This window comes from Zonotrichia leucophrys, chromosome 1, assembly GCF_028769735.1.
Source record: "Zonotrichia leucophrys gambelii isolate GWCS_2022_RI chromosome 1, RI_Zleu_2.0, whole genome shotgun sequence".
Taxonomy (NCBI): domain Eukaryota; kingdom Metazoa; phylum Chordata; class Aves; order Passeriformes; family Passerellidae; genus Zonotrichia; species Zonotrichia leucophrys.
Genome location: NC_088169.1, coordinates 78,618,426 through 78,639,805, shown reverse-complemented (window position 1 = coordinate 78,639,805; position 21,380 = coordinate 78,618,426). Strand labels below are relative to the sequence as shown.

The window sequence follows — 21,380 nt, the reverse complement described above, 5'->3', positions numbered from 1 at the left end:
ATTGCCTAACAGAAGAGCGTACCTCTTTTAACCTTTGCTCAACATTATGTCTCATGCCTCTCTGCCTCATGCTTTTACCAAGGCCCAGTCTCTTTACTGCCATTCCTTGATAAAAGGATAATAAATGCAGTAAAGATACTAATGTGTTAGGTTAGATTAGATTAGATAAGAGATAGTTACAAAAGACCAGCAGAGTTGTTCATGCAGGACTTAAATGTCTCTGGCTCTAAGCAGCTTTGTTTTGCTTTCAGATCCATTGCTCCTGTAATATTGCACCTTTAAATACCATTTCAAAAGAAGCCAGGTCCTAATATGTAGTTCATTACCCCTGTGAGAGGCAAGAGCTCTGGCCTCCCCAGCAAAGCACTCACATTAAGTTGGTGCACACAACCTTCAAAGTGCACACACAGAGTGGTTTGTAAGGCAGGAAAAGGTGATGGCTGAAGAGGGATTAAGTGCTGAGGGAGAAAACCTGCTCTGAGGATACAAAGCATACCAAGAGACAGAAAAGCACAAGTTTTAGGTGTGCAATTGTCTTGTAATAGGCCTGATAAATCAGGAGGTCTGGCCACTGGCTCCTGTTGCATAGCTAGAGTAGAGTCAGTCAAATTGGATCAGTTTCTTCCTTGGAAAATGACAAAAAATAATTCTACTGCTTCTTGAAAGAATGGCTATCCTGCTTTGCATCAATTTGCTTTTCTAGTCCCAAGGTAATTTTTTCAAGCTTCCTTTGCTTACATGTCATAGGACTGTACAGAGCTAGACACTCAAGCACTGACAGCAAAATTTCGCTCTCTTCCTCGGCCCTTCAGCTCTTCTTCTGCCTTGGGCTCCTAGCACTGGCTCTTAACACCGTTCTGAGATCGATGGTTACCATGTGTGCTGGGAAGTCCAGGCACCTCACCACCCTGCAAGGACCGTGACAAACAGGGAGTCTGAGATACAGAGTTTCAGCCTTAATACCGCATTTCCCAGCTGGGACCTGCCTGTGTGTGGTATGCCTAGAGTCCTTTACAGGTAAAGTCCTTTTCAATAAATTATTGCCTTTAATTTTTTAAAATACATTTTTAGTAATATATCTACAGAATGAAAAGCCAAAACAGAGGGAAAGCAGAAACAGTGAAACATCAGAAGGCAATGATAATAACTTAGCCTTCTCTAAAGGCCCAACACTTACAACACTGGCAAGAAAAGAGATTGGACTGTCTCCTACTAGCAAAATTCAGGATTTTTCCTAGACCACACTTACAAGCAAGGAAGGAAATGGGCCTTTTACATTGTTCTCTAGTATTTCTAACTGTTCAAGAAATAAGAAAGCCTGTGTTTATACAAGGCATTTAAAATAGTGTTTTCACTGTACAGCAAACCAAAATGTCAAGTTAGTACTACAATTTCAGAAAGTAAATAGGTAACTACTTAGGTAAATACAAAGAATACTTTGTCCTCTGGCACTGATGGATGACTCATTGACTGATGCACTGATGTCACATGTCGGCTTTTTTTTTTTTTCAGCCATGGCTCCAGCCTGTATTCTTGACTCCAGCAAAATCTCCTACGGATAAATGTTCCAAAAGTCTCCCAAGATTTTAGGCTGAGATTTAAAAATACAATTAGATGTCCAGTTCTCCTTGGTTTTAGTTCAGTACAGAGAAGATTTGATGCCTACATGTTTTAAGTCAAAAACATTTGGACTCCTGAGTGTTCCCAGACTGGTCATTGGGATGCAGGAAAAGAATTCAAGAGTCCAAGGGTCCAACTCCCAGTCATGGAAATAATGCTAACTCTGTATGAAGAGTTACCTTTCTAAGATATAATTGCTCTTCATTTAATGGCAGTTGCTTTAAATATACTGCACCTAGGTACGCACCACAGTTACATTATTGAACATTCAGGCAGCAAATAGATGGTAGCACTCCCAAAATGTGCTTACAGTTCAGAGACACTCAGATTCCAGAGTGAGTGAAAATGTAAAAGGTGACCAGGAGATCCTCCACATTTTCTGCCTTGCCTGCACCACTCAGTCCTATTTAAGAGCCACTAAAAATATAAGATAGTGGATGAACTACTATTCTTAAAACTTTGGTATTCTCTTAAGCATTTTCTGAATCAGACCAATAAAGATGCCTCCTCCAGAATGGGGTCCACTTCCACAATGAAGCAGCACTCAAACAGAAAAGTATTTAATCATCTGTTTATTGTCACACACATTTCTTTTAGTATTTTTCTGAACTGGAGCCTAGCATTCTCAACTGTATGCCCAGCCTGTGAGTGCTCATGGCCTGTGGTGAAGGGTCAAAGAACCTACAAGTGCCTTGTCAACTCACAGAAGCTTTTGCTCTAAGTTTCATGTCAGCGACACAGGAACTTTGAGCTCATCCTTTATAAAACTAGTAAGAGAAGAGAATACACTCAAGGTCATTAGATGTCCCATTTAAGCAAAAAAGCTAAAGACAGCTAGAGAAGCAGTGAGTGAAGATAAGGAGAACGTGTGGAAAACGTGTTCAGCATGTCCCTCTCAGCCTGGCCCTCTGGCCTTTCCAAACTAGAAAAACAACATTATGAAGCAGCAGTGTCAGAAGCATGAAAGGAGAGATGGGAGGGCAATAACCCAGGTGAGAGGGGTTGCATGTGGAGGAGGAGACATGGCTTATAGCTTTAGGAAGTGGAGGAGGGGGACAGCAGAGAATAACTTTACCAGGGGAAGGGGTGAGTGTGGCTTCAGTGACCAAAAGTGGCAATGCAAGGCTGGGGTGAGGAGTCCTTCTGACCCGCGTCAAAGAGCCTGTGCTTTGATGGCAGCCTGGGAGACCCAAGCACAGACAGTATGTCCTGGGAGAGGGCTGCAAGAACCACATAATAAAGTGTTGCAGTAAATAGCCCTTTTGGTACAGCTGTCATCCAAAGGCTGTTATCCTTCAGAGGCATGACAGAATGAACACACATTCAGTACACTGGCAAGGGGGATATCAACCTCACTAGCCATCCTGGCTCTAGCAGGGTCCCTCAGATGTATTGTTGTGTGTGGTACAAATGTATGCCAAAGGCCTTACATATGGTTGGTTTATACAGAAAGTTTTAGAAGTACATACTGTTTACTCAAGGGACTGGATTAACTTCTGCAGAGCTATTCTGGTCCACCTGTAAACACATGGACTAAGGGGCCTTATGAAAAGTAGTTACTGTGTATTTCCAAGTGGCACCTTTTAAAACCTGGATATCTTGTGTTATGAATGCTGGGGGTTTGTTTTGGTTTCTAAGTACCAAAAATGACAGGATCATGCTATACAACTACTGGATGCAGTTATTTTTTCCCCCAGTTCAGAGCTGGTTTTTTCCCACCAGTCCCCTAAGGCTGAAAAGGTTGTGTGTTAAACTTGTAGTACAAACTGCTGCTGGCAATTGCCCTCATCCAAGCCCTTGCTTGGATGAATAGGCAGGTCTGTATGGGATTGAGCAGGGGGATGAGAGGGGAGAGGGCTGTGGTGCTCCCAGGCCTGCTTACACAGGAGCCTCACAGACATCAGCCCACGCACATCTACAGCTTCCTTAGCTGCTGAGAGGGGCACTGATGGCATTCTAGGAGCTCCTCCATGAAGGATGGTCATGCCTGGTTTGAGGATAGCCTTCACACTGCACCTGAGCTGTGCTCTCAGATTCACCATCCACACACAGACTGTGGATTGTGCCTTCAGGTTGCCTCAGGGCACCCCTTGAAGGACAGTCTTGACTTACCCAGAGGGATGGAATTAACAGAGCCTGGAATTAGCCATAAGCTCTGTTTTCTAAACTATGACTTTGACAGAAAGCAAGAAGATTTTGTAGTAAAGGGGGAAAAAAAGCAGGAAGCTGGGGAGTGGGGGGAAGGGTGGGGAATGGAGGCAGAGTACATTTGCAGCTGCTGGCCATCAAATTTCAATTCAATCAACATGACTGAGTTCCAGCTCCTGAAAAAGAGAGCTTTTGATGACATATTGACATAGCCTGAACTACAGTAGTCCAAGTGGCAGTGCTATAATTACAAGGATTATATTTAATACTGCACTTAGAAATGAAGGCCTGAAACACTGTGACACTCTCTCTCTCCCTAAAAGCTGGCCAAAATATGTCCTAGGAACCATTATGGTAATACACAAAGTTGGTAGGAAAAAAGAAACGTCAGAACTCAAATCGTTATAAAAGAGGATCATGTGGCTGGCAGCTCAGGTCTGTTGGGAGTTGAGCAGTGAGGAGGAAAAATGAGTGTGAAATGAAGGGCAGTTGGATTTGCAGGAAAAATGGCAAGTAGTTTTTAAAAGTACAGAATTAACTGGTTTAAGGAAACAAGTCAATCGATAATTAATACACTACTTACTTGTGAATTTGGATTCTTTTTGTAGCATGTCGTGGACTTCAGCCAGGCTGAGGCCTGTTTGTTGAACAAAGACCAAACCCTGCAAATATTTCTTGACTTGCTTAATTCGACACATCTTGATTTCAGTGCGATTACCCATGTGTGCACAATTAAGCACACGCATAAGTGTTTCCGGGAACTGGGCCATGGAGGTAAGCGGCCGCCTGCTGAACACCAAGTCTATCTAGCTTGGAAGGATGTCGAACCAAAAGCTTTCAGAGAAGCAGAGAGAATGCATTTCTTTGGAAAACAAAACAATTGTCTATAAACTAGCATAATGATCAGAAATAAAAGGCCCGATCCTACATTTGGCTGGTATTCCACAGTGCCACATCCACAGTATTTCTCATAGGCAGTTTCAGGAAGGGCAAATCAGATCATAATCAGAACTGAAAATGCAGATGTTGAGCTGCCGTAACAATGAGGAAAAGGGGGAAAAAAGGAAAAAAGAGTCTGGGGAGGGGAGGGGAAGGGAAGGGAAGGGAAGGGAAGGGAAGGGAAGGGAAGGGAAGGGAAGGGAAGGGAAGGGAAGGGAAGGGAAGGGAAGGGAAGGGAAGGGAAGGGAAGGGAAGGGAAGGGAAGGGAAGGGAAGGGAAGGGAAGGGAAGGGAAGGGAAGGGGAAGGGGAAGGGGAAGGGGAAAGGGAAGGCAAAGAACCTGAAGATGGTTTCTAAAGCAACAGAACCCTAAATAAATGGTCTGATTTTCCAAAGTGAAAAACATAAACTGAACAGCCCATGCAGCATTTTTGCCAACTGTCACTGAGGTGGTATTTCTAAAATCTGGTGGAATGACTCATCCCAGAACAACAACTGTTGCCAACAAGGTCTTTCCTTCAAGTCTAGATATTTGAATAAGGGAGATACAAAACCAAAATAAACAGAAAAATCAGGGGTAGCTTCTTGTCTTGGGGTTCAACTCTGAAGCTACCCATGAAGTCACCCAGTCTCCAAAGTGCCTCCCCAATCTACTGAGTAGGCATCCAGGTGATCCTCTGAGCCAGGGAAGGGATTGAGTAAATGTCCTGTTTGTTAAACCAAATTCTTCCTTCTGCACCTAGTCGCCACCTCTCACACCATGGATATGTACAGGATGCATCATCCTGATCCATTCTGCCCTCCACAGCAGCAAACATTACCAGGAGAAGCACAACCCTGCCAACAGGTAGCACAGTCCTCAAGTGGTTTGAGACAGACACCCTTAAAACCTGTGGGAGCAAGGCTGGACCAAAGACTTCACTGTTGTGCAGTAACCAAACACAGCCTGTCAGCACCAATGAACGCCCTTCTTTGGCTAGTACAGAATGCAATGATTTCAGAGATGCTTTCTGAAGCAGTGTTATTTTGCTGAATAATTTATGCCTCTGAGTCTTCTGAAAATGAGCAGCATACACTTCAGTGCTGCAATAATACTATTCAGTGGAGACAGTGCACATTATGTTCAGTAAGCTCATTGCTTAAACACTGTTGCCATGACTATAAGAAAGTGATTATACTATTGTTTACAAGAGACTCTCAGTAAGTCATTACCACAGTAGCCAGAGTTTTGCCTCAAGTGAAATTTTTTCAGAGGGAAAAAAAATAATCTCACAGGTATAATTAACTTTGTGATCAAGATAAACCATTGAAAGGCTTTGGAAACTGAATACATCCTACAGTGAGGAATGAAAATAAGTAAGGATCACCAGCGTCTCAGGACTGTTGACTTACTGGTTTTCTGACTGTTTCATGGGTAAGTTCCATTGAAAAGAAAAGCCCTGCTAATTAAATAACTGTTACAACTGATTTATAGGGCAAGCACCAATATAGGAGTTCAACTGTGATGGGTAATGCTATAAAAACAAACCACTTTGTACATAATGGAAGGGAAAAAAAAAAGACTTTAAAATTTTGACTTAGAAAAAACATTTGGAATAATGAAATATGGCTTTTCAGTGTCCTGGATTGAAATCAATACCCAGAACACTCAGTTCTGAATCCTCTAGTGCATATACATGTACAAGAGTCCAGTACACAACCTCTTTATCTCAATAACATGGCGATGATCAATAGTTTCCAAAAGTAAGAAGCAATTCTGAAGCTGTCGGAAAGTCATCCTCACATTTCCTATGATCAGTAACAGGCCAGGAACACAAAGCAAAGAGATGATTAATAGAGTGCTGGACTAGGAGTCAGGAAATCTGGGCTCTGTTCCCAGCTCTGCCACTGACCCGCTCTTTGGCCTTGGGCAAGACACTTGACCTTTCTGTGCTTCTGTTCCTCCTTCCATTCTTTGTCTATCTTGTCTCTGGAGGCACTGAGCTACTGCAGGGAAGGGCACAGTTCTCACTGGGTGTTTGTATAACACCTACTCTAGGGAGGTGGCTGCAGAGATCTACAATAAAGCCAGGGTACCACCAGGATGACTCTTGCACAATAGCATGCTTTGTTTCAAAACAGAATGGCCATGATGAATGCTCTCAGGGTTTCATCTGCCAGTCCAGGATGTTACCGAGTCTTTTAGCCAGCTTCAGGCTCAGGCAGCAGGTAAATGGGTTTGCACGATCTATATCCTCACTTGTCAGAAGCACTTTCACATTGATTTCTAATTGGTACTAATTTCTCTCCACCTTGATTCAGCTGGGTTTGCAAGCACATCAGAATTATAACTGAGTGACATAGATAAAAATAGCTACAGGAGCCATTTCTGAATACAAGGAATTTCTTTAGGGAAATGCCAACACCTGTAGGTGAAACCACAGGCATGAGGGTGTTTTCAAATTAAAACTAAAATAAATTATAATTTTTATGTAAGTGCATTGGAATTTTGCATAAATTATTCAATTAAGCAGTATTTCTTAGTGTTTTTCTCACCCTGAGACCTAAATGTGAACCATCCTCCATTACTACCAGATGGGAGACAACACATGCAGGGCAAGGTGGCTCTCACCTGCTTTCACTGGGGAGCAGCTGCAGCCTCAGAGAGACCTGATGACTTGTGTATATACTCTCAGTTCCAGTCCCACTCTGCTCTCAGTTAGCTGAAGCATCAAGTACATGAAACTTGGACACGGAAGACTTAATTGGACATTAATTTGAGCACATACTGATGCAGAATCAGGGTAAGTAAATCAAGAAAATATAAAGCGTACACATTCATGAATATGAAAAGATATTAAAAAAATACTTTTCTCTGCTAAAAACAAAGGTCACTGCCAAATCTTGCACTTTTATTGTGAATATTGGCAATATGGTGTCATGAAAACCTAGGTCTGGAGTCATGTGATTATGTAAAAGACCCATTCAGGTTTGTATTTCCTATACTCAGATCTGTGGGTCAAAGGCTGAAAAGGTGATTTGAAGCTTCTCCAAGCCTTTGTCAAAGCAAACATTCAAAACTCCTGTTTTAGGCTCCATCAATAATGAATTTGGCTTCTGAGCAATAAAACTCACCATCACATCTCAACTCACTTTACAGAAGTGATAAATAGTATCTTTCATAGAAGAAAACTGTGGTTTATGGAAGTGAAATAACAGGAGTGATCTGTTGAATAGATCCTAGAGTCAAAGTGGAAACACTTAGATTTCAGTTTACAGCATGCTCACCTAAAAGCAGTTGCTTGAGAGTTGCAGGTATTTTGGTTTAGGTACTAGTGTTGGCACTACAGTACATATATGGACTGATTACCTGCATCTAAAAATACTTTGGAAGAACTGGATAAGGTATAACAAATTTACAAGTTGGCTCTATAGTGGCTATAGGAAGCTTTCTAATGGTAATCTAGGGCATAAATAGTTAATGCTTTTATTTAAAAGAAAAAAAAGCACAGAAAAAATCTGTATCTTAGTACTGCTAAGTTGAAACTTGGATCCAAATCTCACTCTGTACCAGCTCCTTCTTTTCTGCAGCCAAGAATACTGCCTCTTTCACTGCTGAAACCTGTTCCAAACTGAAGCAGCACGACATAGGTAAGACCTTTTTCAGGTTTACAGACTGTGATTAAGATTTGTGGGAAATACAGACCTGTCAAGAATCCCATCAGCCTCATCGTACTCCTGCTGGGAGTACCACCACTGGGAATTCATACACGGGAATGCTGACATGCAGACACCAGAGAGAGGTCAAAGAGCAAAGACCTGATTCTTCTCTTCAGAGCAGCCAGGTGGCCAAAGCTCTTGTAGGCACCATGCAGCTGATTTCATGCCCTCTAAGGTGTTACGTAAGTGATTGCTTCAATCACCTGCTTGAATTCCAGGATATGATTGTGTCAGGTCATTGACATGTAGAGTTGAGCAAAACCCAAGGTGCCGTGTGATGGTGAGACTGCACCACCAGAAAAGCTAAAGCACAGAAGGGAAATAGTGGCACAGCAGCAGACATTTGCAAGATCACAGAGACACTTTCTGGCAGAGGTGGCACCTTTATGCCAGTGCTTTGTTAGCTGGAGCAGCTTGCCAGCTTCCAGCTCCTCCTACACCACACAGGGAGTGCAATATGAATGAAGCAGTGGAGATACCACCCTTCCCAAAGTTGTCAAAAGGACCTGGATGGAGCAATTCTTTTCTAGTAGTGAGACCGTGGTGAAGTTTCAGTTTTATAAGGCAGCAGACTTAATAAGAAGAGCAGACCACAACTGGCCTCTGAAGACAATATCTTGGTAGAAGGGACTGCTGACAGCAGTTAGGAAGAGAGGCACTGTGGCCTTTCTTAACCTGCTGACTAACCCAACTACTGGGGCTTTTTTGGTCACTGCAACCTAACTGAACCCCACATACTCCTTCTGCAGGGAGTGCTCTTTGAGAGGGGAGAAGTACCAATAGTGATGTGAGTCAAAGTTACGGCAAAACAGCTTCTCTGACTCAGACATCCCTGTCTAAGGTTCAGATTTCCCCTCAGAACCGCTCACATTTTTGCTGGAGTCCCACTTTTCAAAGTAGAACAAACAAAAGCTGAATATCACTTTCCTTTGTTGTGGTGCTACAGAAAAGGGACTCAATTTGAGTACTGCAGGGGGTGCAAGAACTCTGTCAGAGGACATGCCATAACAGCCATGGATGTTAATAAGCCCACGAGTTGGCCTTGGAGAGCACATCAAGTCCAGGCAGAGACGTTCCTCTGCTCACTGCCTACAGAAAGAGTGGTGGAAGCAGTCTCTTAAACAGTTTCAGAATGGAGAAGACTTTCATTAAATGTATTCAAAGCTGAAAAAGCTTTAAAGGGTGCAAGTGATTTGATGGGAGAGCTAGGCCTGAAAAGGCTCTTACATGACAGCATAAATTTAACAAATTCATTTGTTGAAATCCTCATTAAAAACAGCTTCTATGCACCTTGGTCTGGAAAATATTCTCACAGTTAAGGGGAAAAAAAATTTTAAATGGCACCCATGTCCATGCAAAGCAAATGGCTCTCAGCAGGCCAGAGGGCCCATAACAGCAGATCAATGTTTTCCATCCACACAGACAATGTGACTTACTCCTTTTACCTGAATCAGCTACATAAATTGTGATTGTCAGAACAGAGCTTTGCTCCTGCAGAAGCCCAAGGAGCAGAGAGCAGTCCTTTATCTCACAAACAGAACATTTTCATTGTTTTGGCACCAAACTTTGTGTCAGTGAAAAGACTGCACTCTAGCTTTGCAGAATGGTTTGTGCTTTAATCCACCTGTCCTCACCACACCACAATGTCACTTCACCCCACAGCTGCTCACCTTATCCTGCTTGCTTCAGACCACTTCCAAAAGTCATGTGCATCCACAAAAAATGCAGGTATTTCTGCAGGGTGCCCTGGCAGCCAAGCAGCAAACAAAACAAAGAACTTGGGAGATGGGGATAAGTGTCAGCTTGGGCGAAGATACCAGAGCACAATCGTTCCTTTTACAATACTCAAGGATTTTTAACACTAGCGCAGAGGAGGCCAAGCCTCAGCAAACACAGTGTGGATCATCAAAAAAAGAAAAAAAAAAAAGTCCTAAGGAAATTAATTCAGGATCTCCACATAAAATAACACTGCCTCAATTGAGGTTTTACAAGTCAGTCTTGGCTCTTGGTACCAGACAGGCAACCCTGGTTTTCACTGAGGTCCTCTGGGAACTGGGACAAGCGGACAAGCCCACCGACTCTTCTAGATTTGTACAGCTGTTGATGAAAATTTAGGAAGCAGGAGGAATTAACACATTCCCTTCTTCCTTGGATATATCACTTTTATGGGATGGCTTTCCCTTTTCTTTTTTCACCTGCTTGCAGACTATATCTGGGGAGCAGGCCACTTTTACAGTCACTTTTCAAGTACAGAAAATATTAATGTATTTAATTGCTATTTAAAATGAATTCTTGTCATGACGATAAATCCAGCACAACTGTGAGATGGGTGAAAGTAGAACAAGTCACCTGTGACTGATGACAAACATCGCTTAGCACACAGAGCCACCAGGGTGATGGCTGCAATGAAATGACCTGGCCAGAATAATCCACTAATGCCTATGAGACAGAGTTCCCAGCTGTCACAGAGCAAAATGAGCAGTGCTCAGCCTGTGTCAGAAGGACGATGGAATGAATTGGCTGCCAGAGACTTGAAACTGCAATGCAAGTAGTTTAGTATTACCAGTTCAGTGCTCAAGGCACTGAGGAATGCCCTCCAGAGCTAACTGTTTACATATAACGTAAATAGTATAAACAGCTAAGTGCCGAAGGACATATACATACATATAGATGTATGTATAAAAGAAAGACAGAATATTTTATCTGTTCCACTCTGCACCACGAAAAGTAACAACACCATATAAATAAACAAATGTCAGCTCTTGGGAAATGCACGAAGGCAGAAAGTACAAAAGCTTCCCTAGCTGCGTCCTGAAGAATAAATCTCTCATTCACACACGCCTACATTCATTGGTCCAGCTAAAAAAAAACTGATCTCCAGTCAGCAATTAGAAAATGCTGTTGCTAAAGATACTTTCTCAAAAATCAAAGTAACAATGTTAAATTGAGGCCAAACTAAACTCCTCTAAAAACTCTCTCTTCTGCCAGTTCTAAACTGCCCACTGGGAAAAGATAATTATCAAATAATAGCACCAACAATGTCAGATAATCACTGCAAGTTCTTTGATACGTTCAAGGAAACATTGTTTCAAATGTTACCAAGTGTCAAATATTTACTTTTGAGTCCAACTGTGTAAATGACCCATCCAGTGCCACTAAACACTGCAGGCACATGTGTAACAAGAGCAGTGGGACCTGCAAAGCAGAGGAAACAACCCAGCTGGGTTTTGCAGACAAAAGAGCGTCCTGGTAGCCAGAGCTCCCCAGCGAGCGTTATGACTGCCTTTGCACTTATCTGTGCGGAGCTGTGGGGTTTTTTTTAAACTGGTGGATCTACAGCAAGGCATATGGAGCTTTACGTTCCCCTTGGAGTCAGCTGTGTGTCCAGTCTCACTTGCTCAGAGTGAGACTCCAACTTGTGCTCCTGTCTTGTACTTCCCTGTACTGGAGCTGTACCTGCCACAAAACTCAGAGCTGCCCATTGCTCCAGGACCCTGTGCACCCTGTCTGCTGCAAGGAATAAATCTGAAATTAGAGGAATAGCACATATAAGGCATGCACTGGATTCCCTCTTGAGAATCACTACAGAGAGGATGAATTCTGCTTAGAGATTGTTCTCTTCCCATCCATTTACAATGCACAGGACAACAGGCCTAGTCTGCCTCGTCCTTCCTCTTCTAGTACCCTTGGAATAACCGGCAGGGATAACTCCTTTTCCAGCTATTGCTGGAATTGGAATATTGGAGGAAAAGCAAGACTCTGTTCTTTCCTGGTCCAGCCCTGCCCTCTGAATTTTCAAGAACAGGAAAAACAAAGCTGTACTACCTCAAAGCCGCATGAGCCTCAGCCACTTGAATTCACCCCACTCAGACACTGCGTTTGGCTATTCCTTGTTAATATTTGCAACACTGTTATAAGGAGCTCTTGGGACGGAGAAGCTGTACCTCCACAACACAGAGGTGTGACTTTGAACCAATGCCTTTCTCTGTTTCCTAATCAGAGCAGCAAATGAGGAAATGTCAGTGTCAAGCATAGAGTGGGAGGATGTGCAGTGACACCTTACAACAATGCTGTTCCATCAGCCAGCATTTACTTGGTGTCAAAACATGGTTCAGGGCCCCAAATGTCATGCTCACTGAAGTCACACACCTCGTCAGCATGATTACCGAAGGCTGGTGTGGAAAAATGATGGGAATTTTGTCAGACCTTTTTCTTCTCAAGGTCACGTGTGTGTGTGTAGTTTTCTGGGAGGTAATGCAACACACAACATAGAGCGAGGGCTGTGCATAGCATCTCCAGCAAGCAGCAGGCTAATAGTCATTAATGATATCTCAGAAACAAGAACAACCTCTCTGCACTTAAAAGATGAAAATCTTTCAGTATTTTCTTGGGAGTTGTTTCATTTAGCATTTCCAAACAACTGTCTCCAGCTATTTCATAATAATAGTAACAACTAGCAAAAAAAAAATTCAAAACAAACAAACAAAACAAACAAAACAAACAAAAAAACCCCCTCACATAGGCCTGTTGCCTGTTTTCTGAAAGTGAATTTTTCTGGGACATACACTATTAGGTAAAAGCCCTTTTTTTTCCCATAAGGCAAGTGCAAAGCATTATATTAATACACACTGGAAAAATAAGATAATGGCTTTCTTGATTGTGACGAGGAATGTGGGGAGATTTAATCTGAACACTGAGTCAGGTGGAAGCGCCTAAACTCCCCTCGGACACAATGTTATCGCATTTAACACTTACATCATCACCCTCACGAATGATGCTGAGTAACGCAGCCCCAAACGTCGATCCACGCACCGCACGGGTAAGAAGGGAGAAACGACCACAAAGGTCCCGTTTTAGCATACGTCAGGCACTAAGAAAGATAAGTTTGATGTCTGGAGCAGAGGGAGCGATCTATTTTCAGCTGTTCGAAAAGCAGCCGCGGGCCTATCAGGATGCAGTCACTCCTCTCAGTGTTTCGCATGTGTGCCGAGAATTAAGAGTTGGGAGGCAGCACAGCGGAGCAAACGCCTTCAAAAGCGTGGTGCACTGCCTGCTCGTAATAAAGTAACAGGAGACAAGGCTTCGCCTCCTTGACAAGTTCAGAGCAATTTCCAGTTGAAAAAGGTCAGCGTATCATTTACAGAGCGGCAGTGCCTGGAAAACTCTCGTAACTCTGCTCCGCGCAACCCTCGGGGTGACAATAACAGCCTGGGCATCGCTGCCGAGGCCGGCGCTCGGAGCTGCTCCGCTCCGCTCCGGACAGTGCCCGCTGCCCGTGCCCCAGCTCCAGGGGCACGGCTGCGAAACGACCTAAAATAGGTGCCTGAAGCCCTGGCGAACGGGATGGAGCGGGGCAGGGGGAGCAATCCTGAACGCGGGTGATACTCGAGCGCTACTTTTGACCCTCGCTCGGGGACGCGCTGACAGCGTCGGCTGCCGCTGCCCTGCTCAGGGATGCCGCTGTCACCGCCTCGGCAAGGCGCGACGGCAGAGGCGCGCGGCGCGTTTTTAGGTGCACAGCACGATGTAAAAAACCCCAAAGCAGCACCTCAAGCACTCCCAAATCCCTTCGAAGAGCGCACACACACACGCCCTCAGCCCCCCGAGCTCGGCGCCCCCCGCCCCTCACACACTCGACGCCGTCGGGGGCCCGGCGCCTGGCAGGGCCCGCCCCACAGCGCAGCGGGCCGAGCCCACGGACGCGGCCGGGCCCGCGGGACGGCGCGGGCAGCGCGGGCGCCCCGCGGGGCGAGCGGGGGCTCGGCGCGGCGCCTCCCCGCCGGCAGCGGGCGCTGTGACTCACCGCCAGGAGCGCCGAGGCGCGCTGCTCCCCCGCCGGCTGCTCCCCGTTGATGCCGCCGTTGCCGAGGAGGTGCTGGTGGTAGTCCGGGGGCGCCGTGCCGGCGGCTGCGGCGGCGGCGGGGGCGGCGGCCGCCTTGGGGTGCTTGCCGGCCTTGCGGGCGCCCTGCCCCTGCTGCACGAGGTGGAGGAGCTGCAAGGTGCTCTCCCGCTCGCGGTCGGAGCTCTCGGCGCGGCCCCGCTCGTAGCGCCCCTCGCAGCTGAGGTGGTGCTGGCGGCAGACGGCGATGCGGGCCCGCAGCCGCTCCACGATGGCGCTGTGCACCCGGGGCGCCGCCGGGCCCCCCCCCAGCAGCCCGGCCCCCAGCCCCGCGGCCTGGGGGGGAGCCGTGTCGCCCATCGCTGGCTGCCGGTCCTGGCCCTCCGGATGGGTCGGTCCTCACTGCCGCATGGAGGAGGGCGGGGGGGATGGGGGGGGAGGCGGGGGCAGCGGCGGGAGCCCGAGCCCGGGGGCTGGCGGCGGGGCGGAGGGCGGTCAGCCCCGCGCCCCCAGCCCACCCCCGCCCGGCCCCCGGGCGGTGACGGCCCCGCGGGGGGTTGACAGATCGGGGGGCGGGAGGGGGTCGCTAGGGCTGCGCCAGCATCGGCCGGCGGGAGGGGCGGGGGTCGGGCCCGGGCAGCCCCGGCCGAGGGGCGCCCGGTGAGGGGGGGACGGCGGGGCTCCGCCGGGGGAAGAGAACGGGGGAAAAAAAAAAGCCAAATAAAGCGAGCCGCTGCCTTCAAAATGAATCCCTGGACGAAGGAGCTCTCCGTCGGGAATGAGTGAGACTTGGCAGGTTTATTGGGTTTATTTTATTTCGGGGGAGCGGGTGGTGTTATTCCTTGAAGTGCAAATTTAAGGCATTGCCGTGGTCGGCGGCGCGGAGAAACCCCCGGCGGACCGAAAATCTCGTAGGTTAGCTGGAGTGGGTTTGTTGGAGTGTTTCTCTCTCTCTCTCTCTCTCTCTCTCTCTCTCTCTTTTTTTTTTCTTTTTTTTTTTTTTCTTTTAAGTCTTTAGTAAATGTGCAAATAAAGAGCCGGGGAAGGAGGAGAAAGAGGAGGAGGGTCGGGTTAGTTCAGTCTTTGTGCTTTCTCGCTTTTCTCGCCCGCTCGTTGCTGGCCACTCTGCGGCGTGGTGACTGTGTCCGGCTGGCTGCCGCTAAACTGTAGTTCCTCTAAAAATCAGAGACGGATCCCCCGGTCCGGAACAATGTCAGTCAGTGGACTTCCAAACCACGATTCGCCTTCACTTAATTCAGCCACTGGATAAATCCGTATTGCTTTCAGTGCTCATCTCCCCGCTTAGTATTAAGCAGCAAGCTACGGACACAATCAAAGAACTCCTCTCGCGTACTTTCCCTTTTACTCCCAGATATCGAACAGTTTCAAGTACAGTTTCAAGAAAAGCACGGAGGAGGGGGGAGAAGGGGAAGAGGGGGGGAAAAACCCCAAACAAGCAACCCAGCCCCTCTTCAGACAGTAATTACAAACGGAGAGTTGCACTTACAAACTTCCAGCATTTTGCCCCCAGAACAGTCCAGCTGCCACTTTTCCTTTGTGTTTTTGTATATTCCATGCCCGCGCCGGCGGGCGGGTGTTTGCGGTGCGCTGTCGGCGCTGCCGGTGCCGGAGCTGCCCGCGGCCCCTCCGTGCGGCGCGGAGCAGCGCGGAGCGGAGCGGAGCGGGGGCGGGAGGCGGGTGTCACCGACACACAGCGCGGCCGGGGACGCGGCGCCCGCGAGGCCGGGGCGAGGTGCGGAGCCTCCCAGCGGCCGCCGAGGGGAGTCGGGCTGCCGCTGCCGCTGCTGCTCCCCGGGAGGTACGAGCATGGGAGGAAGCCAAGGAAATCCCCGCTCCCCTCCTCGCCCTCTACCTGGGTGCCGGGCCGGGCGCGGAGCAGCCTCCCGCGCTCTCCTTCCTCCCCCGGCGGCGAGCCTTCAGGCGAGTACGAGGGAGTTCTCAAATAAATCACGGCGCTGCGCTCCTCTACCAGCTGGATTTCTCTGGAACAGACGGTATAAAAACAAGCAGCGCGTTCTAGGGCGCTCGCATGCACGGGACGAGTGCACGATACGAGGTCAGGCTCGGGATGTGAGAGCTCCGCGCTGACAGGAGCTTCTTGGGTGTCCGGGGCAAGTCACGTAGCGCCTGTACTGTGGTTCCTCCCCGGGAAAGCCGCAGGCTTAGTGCTTCTCTCGCCCGGCTCCTCTATTTAGAGCAGGGCAATTTTAGACTGCGAGATCTGGCCTCTGGAGCTGGCCTTGCTGGAACTGGCAGCCGTCAGGTTCTGCGTGTTGGTGTAGGTGAGCTGCAAAGGAGGATGCAGAAATAGCTGGGAGCTGGCCGGCTTTATTAAAGCAATATGCTGTTGTACTACTGTGGATGCATTAGCCAAATTCCCAAATACCTCTGGTAATAATAAAAATGGCCCCCAAGCACGCAGAGACACATCCCTGATGGAAAACCTCCAAGGTCTTTTGGGACTGTACAGCCCTTAGTAGATGGGTGCATTATCTCTTTCAGTTCTGCAACGGGTCCAGTCAGAAAAATACACAAATTTCATCTCAGCATACCGAGACCATTAAGCTGAGGATGAGGAGGAGCTGACAATAACCCTCTCAGGTGTTTTTATCCCCTTCCAAGGTCATGCAAATAAATACTTTGAATGCCAGTGATGAAGTGACACATTCCTGGAAAATCCCCCAGAATATAAAAGGTATGCAGCATTAGACATACGGGAAATATAAAACCCCTCACTTTCCTGACCCCCATCTCCTTCATGCAGCAACAAACATCAGGGTTTATTGCAAGATGTGGGTTTCCAGGTTCTAGCTTGGTGAACATCAGCCAGAGCCTCCAGCCCCACGTTTGTCTCAGCAAATGCTTTGAGACTTCACTGAGGGATAAGGTCTGTGGGAGAGGGTTTGGGGCCGTGCTGCCTTCAGAGGAAGGCATTATTGCTAACAGGAAAAGAGTTTTTTTGTTGTTGTTTAACCTTGAACAACTGAGGAAGAGTGGGTTATTATTTGATATGTAACAGTAGCTTGAATCTGTTGAGAACAGTGGGTTGGTGCAGCTGGAAAATGAAATTATAATGTTTGTAAAATAGTAGACAATGTTACCTTTACTTCAGGCCTTGCTTGGGCTTTTATTTGTTCTGTACAGCTCAGATGTCATTACTGTGCTTAAGGGGGTCAGTCACAGAACACACATGCAACAATAACACACGAATCTCATGGAGAATAAGTGAGAGTGTTTTAAATGATGGCTTATCTGTTTTTCAAAGTGGCTGTGGGAATATGAAATCCATGGTGCTGCTCCGGAAGCTACCAAGACGGCTGGAGGAATTCTCTCTCTCGCTCTTACAAGACTTCATAGAACTGAGAGAGTGATCTTTCCAAGCAAAGATTTTTTTTTTTTTTTTAATTTTAGCTTGAGACGTTGAAGATGCGCTTTTTGCCAAGCAGCATCTCGAGAGTTCGGTTTGCGTGTGATCTCTCCTTTCCGAGGCGAGAGCCAGCGGCTGCGGGGCTGCGCGGCGAGTCCCGCTCGCTCAATCCGCAGCAAATGCTGCCCCTGGTGTTTCCGAGCAGGAAATACCCCACAGCCATCCCTCGGCTTCCCAAGTTTTGCTCAGGAGACCCTGGCGAATGTCACCAACCCCTGGATACTGCCATCAGTCTTGGACTGGTCGGCTGTCAATTTTCTTAAAAGCAAACGGTTCTTAACACGTAACACATTGTAACATCCATTGTGATTAGTGGCATTCTCATAAGCACACTCAGGATAAAACAACCTAAGAGGTCTTTGAACAATTAATTACTTTATTCCTTCTGTTGACACTAATTTGTGACCTTTTCACTTGACATTGTAATGAACACATGAACTGTCATGCTTGAGCATTTTTTTCTGTTTGAATTCCCTACTGCTGTTGAAGCTCTGAGTTTCCCAAAGCAGCAGCCCCCTCCAGATGAGAAAAGCACTTATTTGTGCTGGGTTCACAGCCAGGAATTCTCACCATAGACATCCCATCGTGCTAATAACTTTCCAAAATGGAACAAAAAGATTTTGCTGAACCTGTGTCACCTAAAATCTTGAGTGCATGCTTCAGTCTCAGCACATGCCTTGTTCCTCTGTGCTTCGAAATCACATATCAAATTGCTTCAAAGTTACATTAACTTCAATGGAATGGCATATACTTAATATCAATCCTACTGGGACTTTCTGAACTCGGAGCTTTCAATTTTCAGCTGTTTCCATTATTTAGTTTTCAGTGAGAGTTCTTTGCCCTTTGCCATTTTGATTTCCTGGGGTATTCCCTGCTAGGCTCATGTACGATGCCGCTCACCTGGCAAATTGTTTAACTTTGAAGCCGAGTCTGACTGTGCCTGAGTCAGTTTTCTCATCTTTAAATTTTGGGCACAAGCTGCTTGCAATTGCTGCTTTATTTAAACTGTGAGGTAAGAAATCTATGTTTGTGTTGGGATTTTGTTTGTTGTTTTTTGGGTTTTTTTAACTAATAATAATTCATCCACAGAAACTGTGTTTATGTCTTATTTAATAAACGATAGAGGAAGAAACCCCAAACAATCCCATGCCAACACTTACTACCTAGACAATTACCAAAATTCACATCAACTATTCAGGGAAGTGGAACCACTGATGGGGTTATTATCAGGTTCTTTTAATATAATTTCACATATTTCTCATATTACTCTTTGGTTGGTAGATCATACTTTTTTACATTCTTTTGTCTAATCTCTGAATTCAGATTAGAAATTGGAAATTTTTCTTCTTAAAGCAGAATCAGAAAGACAACTTTTTGAATACTACTTTGTGTGTGCTGGATATTTCTCTTGGAATGGTATTGTATTTACAAGTGTTTGTGTAGCACACATGCACACTAGCACACACTGTTTATCCAGACAGACTTAAAAATGGATAAAATTAGAAGCCTTTATTTATCCAAATAAATGTAAACTAGGGGAGTTAAGCATGGGAATCGCCTGTAATTGCCTGCTGAAGTGCTAAAAATAGCTGCTTTTTGGAAACAGGAGAAGCCTTCACTGTTGAAAAAGTGGCAGTAACAGCTATCTACTATTAGCAAACAACTTTCTTTCCAAAAACTGAAGGACACAGAGGGAGAAAAATCGTTTCTTTTCATACTTCACTGCAAGAACTGGACAGAACATAGACCAAAAAGAACCTCCTGTCCCTGAAGTACATCATGTTAGTCAGCCTGATCCTGTGCATAAATACCTTGTGTGAACTTCATCATTATCACCGTCTCTAGTTACAGAACTTAAACTGGAGCAGATTATCAAAACATTACAGGAACTAAAGTAATTTCCAAGTATGATCATTAATCACCCGTGCAAAGTCTAATAGCATACTGAGCTCTCTTCATTGTTCCATTAAGACAGGTACTTTATCTTAATTAGAGCTACTCCTTCAAAATTAACACTAAAAACAATTTAAAATGTCCTACTGGAACAAACATTTTATTCTCTCACCTCCTAACTCCATTCAGCTTCTTTGAGGTGGAAAAAAAAGCATGAAAGACTGGTCAGATTTCTAACTGCTCCCATCATTAGGTATTTGCACAATCTTTTTTCTGCTAGAAATATTCTTACTGATTGATTCTATATATAGAAAGTCTCAGGGGTAAGAGTCTTTGTGCTTCATGCTGTACTAGCATTTGCAGACAGACCTGGAAAATTTGATCTAAATTTTTACTTATTTACCAAAGAATTTTTTAACTTCCTGTGGTGAAGACAAATGTAAAAGTGATGTAATGACACTTCATATTTGCTGTCTTTTAGAAACACTTCAGATAGAACAACAGCCACAAAAGTATTATCACTTCCTCCCATCTCAGTGAGGCGAATATCAGTTTAAGAGACACAACACACACAAAAACATCAGCTCCTGCCAAATCAAGTATCTGTTTCTTACTGAAACAGAAATGAGTGCTTTCAATGTACAACATTTTTTTAGTCCCACTGTCTTGCGGAGGGGGGCATATGTGGCCCGAAGTTTAGAGTCCGACTAGCTGAGGGCGAAAGGCCGACGCCCCTCTGCAATTCCTGGCCAGCACCCTTCGGCGTCTGATGGCCTTGGGCTGTGCTGGCTGCGGACTGGCTTACACCGCTGGTATTGGGGAGGAACGGAGCTGACCATTTCCCGGGGGTTAAACATCGGTTTATTGAAGGTGTTGCGGGATCCAAACACGGGGAAACCAACCGGGAAAAAGTTTCTCCATAGGGGGTGAAACAGGATTATAAAGGAGGGGGGTGGGTACAGGCGGAACCAATCGGGAAAGGTGAGGGGATGAACTTCACAGAACTGACACTCCATGGAGACCAATAACCAAAAGGTAAAGGAGGTGTCCTGGGACCCCAGCCAACCACCATCTCCAGAGAGGAGAAGGTTCTCGAAACCTGGGAGGAGAAAGGGGGTGATTGACTGGACCCAGGGAGGAAACATCTTTCACTTATAAGGGAAACCAGGGGAGGAGCAATTAGATATCGGCAACTATGAATAGCGGTTACTATAGCAACTTAGCTGACAGGCTAGCACTGGCGGGAAAAACTGGGGGAACGAAACCATTTTACACATAATAGGGGAGAACAATACATAAATTGGGGGAATAACACAAGAAACTTAACAACACACTACAACACCACTGGTGATACTACAGCCAAGACTAGTAAACCTATGGAAGCACTTTCTACCCAGAAGTTCCATCAGAATACTTCTGTATACCTGCTAGCAACAGAAAAAAACAATGATCTGGAAAAAATGCTGTAGATAGCACAGGCTTCTTAGGTGAATAAAGAGGAGGTGAGGAACAAGTCTGGGCTATAAAAAAACAAGCAGAATGGACCAATTCCATTTCCAATCAAACTGAATGTGTTCTTAAAATATTACCTGTAATCAGCAAGCCAGAGTTTCACAAATTTATTCTTTATTTTCATAGGGAATTGTTTTAATGTAGCAAAATGAGAGATCAACCATTCATTCTGACAACAAAATTTTAAAGCAAATTCATAGTCTTGAGAGTTTTCAGAAAACTCATACAGTAGCAAAAATTAGGACCAGTCAGGAAGGCTCTAAGAGGACATATTCCATTACAT

At 45.8% G+C, this 21,380-nt stretch overlaps 1 protein-coding gene and 1 long non-coding RNA gene across 2 annotated transcripts in view; both read right to left on the bottom strand.

Annotated features, from left to right (window-relative positions):
• The window catches only part of MAML2 (mastermind like transcriptional coactivator 2), a 211,727-nt gene extending 197,065 nt beyond the window's left edge, over window positions 1–14,662 (bottom strand). Inside the window, exon 1 of the mRNA XM_064718640.1 lies at window positions 14,209–14,662. Coding sequence (XP_064574710.1) covers window positions 14,209–14,604 — 396 coding nt within the window. The 5' untranslated portion in view covers window positions 14,605–14,662. The remainder of the gene's footprint in view (window positions 1–14,208) is intronic.
• Window positions 14,663–14,978: 316 nt separating this feature from the next.
• Window positions 14,979–16,593, bottom strand: LOC135450475 (uncharacterized). Its single transcript, XR_010441077.1, has 2 exons — window positions 15,752–16,593; window positions 14,979–15,564 (listed from the first exon to the last, which is right to left on the bottom strand). It is a non-coding gene; the product is annotated as an uncharacterized LOC135450475 (long non-coding RNA).
• Window positions 16,594–21,380: the final 4,787 nt, after the last annotated feature.